Raw genomic sequence first — 4,233 nt, forward strand, 5'->3', positions numbered from 1 at the left:
ATGTGCACACTTTTAATTTGATTGAGGGCATAAAAGTATTGACTAAAATTCAATATAACTATCATATAGGGGCTGCAACATATTATTTTGAGTCAATATTCTTTAAAAATGTTATATTCTTGCAAGACTGAATAAATTTATCAATATAATTATGATGTTGGTGGCTTTGACACATTTGCTTGAGTCAAAGTTCTTTTAAACAATCTTATTCTTGCAAAATATATGAGTGTGAGCACTTTTAATTTCCATGAGAGCCTAAAATCATTGACTAAAATGCTATTTTTGTAAAATAACTACCATGTGGGTGACTGCGACTAATATATTTCGGTCAAAATTCTTCAAAATATCCCATTCTTTCAACTTGTATAAGTGTGAACACTTTAAAGTTCGATAAAGGTCTACAATTTCTGTATATACTGTATAAAAATATCAATATAAATAGGTAATCTGTATCATACTGGTATCTAGATCTGCAACCAAAAATATTTCAGTTCAAATTCTTTAAAGTCAGGGGGTAGCAAGTACGACAGGCAATGGTTATTTGATGGTATTGCATGCTATACATAAAAGTTGGTTAAAAACTTGAAAAAAAAATTAAACATAGCAAGGCTTCCTTCCCGTCGTACGAATTGGGATTCTGTGCTACGCCTTTTTTCGTAATCACGTACATGTACTGTATGTAATTCAGTCAGAAAACTATTCTCGAGCTAAAGACTGTCAGAATCGAAGAGATGTTTGAAGTGATCGCAACTGTAAGTTGAAAGATATTTAGAGATAAATATGTTTTAGTAAATTGCACCTCACAGTTGATATTTTCGTGAATTAATTTTGGCATTTTCAGACTGCTCAAATAGATCACGATTACCACAATGCTATCTCCCCTATACGACATTTTTCTGTTATGTTTAAGTTCCAGTATTTAATTGCGAAAGTAAAAAACAGATATAGGTCGTCTTAAGATATGATGAAGTAAAATGTCCTTATGGTGGCTTTTGTAAGAACAGCACTTCGTGAGAAATATCATACAGCAAACTATGAACAATTTACTGAAAATGACTCTACAACACAAGGGTTGAACCAAAGTACACTGCATATAAAATGACAAGGGTTTACATATTAATTAAATCTTTCAAAGTTTTAGTCAATGAATATCTTGTACTGAGTGCACTAGAAATACCCAGTGGATACTTTTTCTTATGGAATTTATGTTTTGAATCTTTAAGTCAAATACGAAAAGAGAGGAGCAGAATATAACGTTTAGAAAAAAAATATATTTGTATTTTTTTCTATTTTCTTTAAATCAATGAACGTACAGAACACTGATATATTTCTTTCAGATATATTTAAAACCTAATGTAAATGAATGTGAATTTTAACCCTTAAGAACGGTTAAAAACAAATTAAACTCACAAAAAATATATTCTTTAAATACTATTATGTCCTGACGATTTTTATCGTGGTGTTTTAAAATGTTCCTATGATTTAATTCATATTATAATGATATTAATAATAAAATGATGAATTCGTGTTGCTCAAACTTCAACCGGAGTATTAATATAATTTATTATTCGTCATTTTAACATATAAACAAAATTTCTAAATCTTTTAGTAGGGCAATATAATTCATATTCAACGATGTATAATAATCTATCTTTCCCGTTACTCAATATGAATAAAAAACAGTAAGTCACTGTTCATATGTATTTTTTCCTTTTGTTCATACCATAAGGAAGCAATGCTTTATGCAAGTTTTTATTTGCAGTTGACTATTTTAAGTATTCTTCATTGCATAAGGTGTCATTCATTGTATTCATTTTTATATGGAGATTCTCATAATGCAACGCCCAATCACCACTTTTTTATTTAATAATGCAGAAAAATCAAAATTGAAATAAAATTCGGTGAATCATCAAAACCAGTACATGGTTCAAACAGGAAACAGATACGATCTACATACACTATGTAGCCAATAGAGTTAAATGTAACTTCATGAAAACTGAAGAAAGTCAACAATAGGTCATAAGAAATAAAGGACTTGCAATATGATTTGTCAGTAGTTAAGTCCAATGCTACGGAAGGACACACACAGGGGTAGAAATTAACCTACACTTTCAACTAGCCAGCAGGACCAGTTGACTCAAAAATCTACTGTTCTTACAGAAAACCTAGTGGTCCTGCTGAAAGTTGATGTGTGAAAAGACATGATGAAACTGATCATTTATTACCAAAAGTACATATCTATTTAACAATTAGTAACATTTAGGGTATAATGAACTAAATTATCGAGTTTACCTGTGGCCAAATCACTATCTTCTCTTTTACAGTAAAGGGCCTGTCTAGATCTCCTTGCTCATTGCCCTCAAATATTCCACAGTTCACCAAAATTAGTGGGGTCGAAATGCTTGATGTCCTTGGTGTGAAACATAATACAAATAGATCAGGTCGAAGCTTTGATTTCAAGTCAATTTTCCTGGATTTAATCCCTGGATTTTATTGTTTTGATTACCGCTATAATCTTGGTTCCCTTGATTACTCTTTCAACAAGTTTCATTTCAGAGAAACTCCTTTCTGCTTCAGCAGAGTGTGCAGGAGTAGTTAGAATTAAATATATTAATGTTAATCACACGTAGATCCTGGTATCAGTCGTCATAAAAATATGAATCTATTCCAGATGGGACTCTCCAATACATTTTCCTTGTTTCTCGTTACATTTAGTCTTTCCTCTGTTCACTGTTTCATCGATGAAGGTAGAGCTTTAGGTAATGGTGGAGGTGGAGCACTAGCTTTTGGCGGAGGTGGATTCAGCGATTTAGGAGGACTTCTGGCAGTACTCATTACACCATGTAAGTTCTTTTCCTAATATTACCTTATTCTGTACGCATAAATTAATGATATATAAGCAAAAACACAACATGAAAATAATTCAAATTAAAAACATGTTTCCTTTTATTAGGGAAAAAGTTGTGTTTTGCAGCCATCTCTTATATTGATTGCAAGAACCTAAATCAAGAGAACTAGAACAATTTCATTAAAAAGAAATATAATCCGTAAAAAGAAGATCGTGTTACCTTGGTAACAAATTAACAATATATTTGGGAAAATTTGCACAATGCAAATATATACTCAAATGTATTTTACTTAAAAAGTTAAAAAAAAAAAAGTCGTTCCTTTTTTATTTTCATCTACTATGTCTAGGCAATATGATAGAAAAAATCTAAACACAATCTGTATCACAAATAGATAGTAAATATTGATATTTATGTTTATAAAGTACATTGTTTATTATATGCATATAAATATATAGATAACAATATAACAATAATGATTATGAAATCAAAATTAAATCAATCAAGAGGCTGTCCATGAAAATGATAATGAATATAATTTGATATAATTAAAGAAAATGTATACAAATAGGGGAGAGGCAAAGTACTTTTTTAAAATCAACTTGGAAATTTGAATTGCCCTCTACGAATGTTAGTCTTAATTAACATTTTTAAACCAAGGCTTCCTCGTCGTTACTTGAAGACCTTTGGATGACCTTGAGCTGAAATTTGTCAACACGGTGGGGATGTTTTCTCTTTCACATATTCACCGTAACCATATACTAATTATTTTTTTTAAAGTATGCAAATCCTTATTTCTGAGGACTTAGGCTTTTGTATAAACGATAAATTTAAGATATTGATAAAAAGAAAAGGAAGATAAATTATTCAATTAAACAATTAATTATTTTACAGTGATACTAATCACCACATTGTTTGCTCTTGTGCCATCCCCACCGGCGCCAGAACCAGCAACAGCGCCTGTAACATCAACTGCTACAAGTACATCAACTGCTACAAGTACATCAACGAGTATTACTACCACCACAACTACTACTACTACAACTATTTGACAAGCATCATAACCACGATAACTTCTCAGTTACAAGTGATATAAATAGGTTAAAATGTTAACATTTCTTACCTTTAATATTAAGCAGATGTTGCCCATGTGCCTATGACGTTTTATGCTTAAGTGTTCTTTTTGATAGAATTTATCATTCGGTAGATCATACCTAATATTTATAGTAGATACATTTATATTCTTTGTTTCTGAAAGACGTCCTGGATGAACATACTTTAGAATATTAATGTAAATAACCTAGGTCACCAAACTTGATTCCGAAATAGTTGAGCCTTAAAAAGGCAGGATTTTTTTAGGAATCTATGAGGAATTTACTATTTTCAT

The 4,233-nt window shown here is 30.8% G+C and overlaps 1 protein-coding gene across 1 annotated transcript; it reads left to right on the forward strand.

Annotated features, from left to right (window-relative positions):
- Positions 1-2,656: 2,656 nt before the first annotated feature.
- LOC148601668 (uncharacterized) lies at positions 2,657-3,898 on the forward strand. Its single transcript, XM_088554420.1, has 2 exons — positions 2,657-2,843; positions 3,741-3,898. The coding sequence occupies exons 1-2, from the start codon at positions 2,657-2,659 to the stop codon at positions 3,896-3,898; spliced, it is 345 nt and encodes a 114-aa protein (XP_088410546.1).
- Positions 3,899-4,233: the final 335 nt, after the last annotated feature.

This window comes from Perna viridis, chromosome 12 (genome assembly GCF_037379345.1).
Source record: "Perna viridis isolate PV_CMFRI_1.1 ecotype Kerala chromosome 12, ASM3737934v1, whole genome shotgun sequence".
Lineage (NCBI taxonomy): Eukaryota > Metazoa > Mollusca > Bivalvia > Mytilida > Mytilidae > Perna > Perna viridis.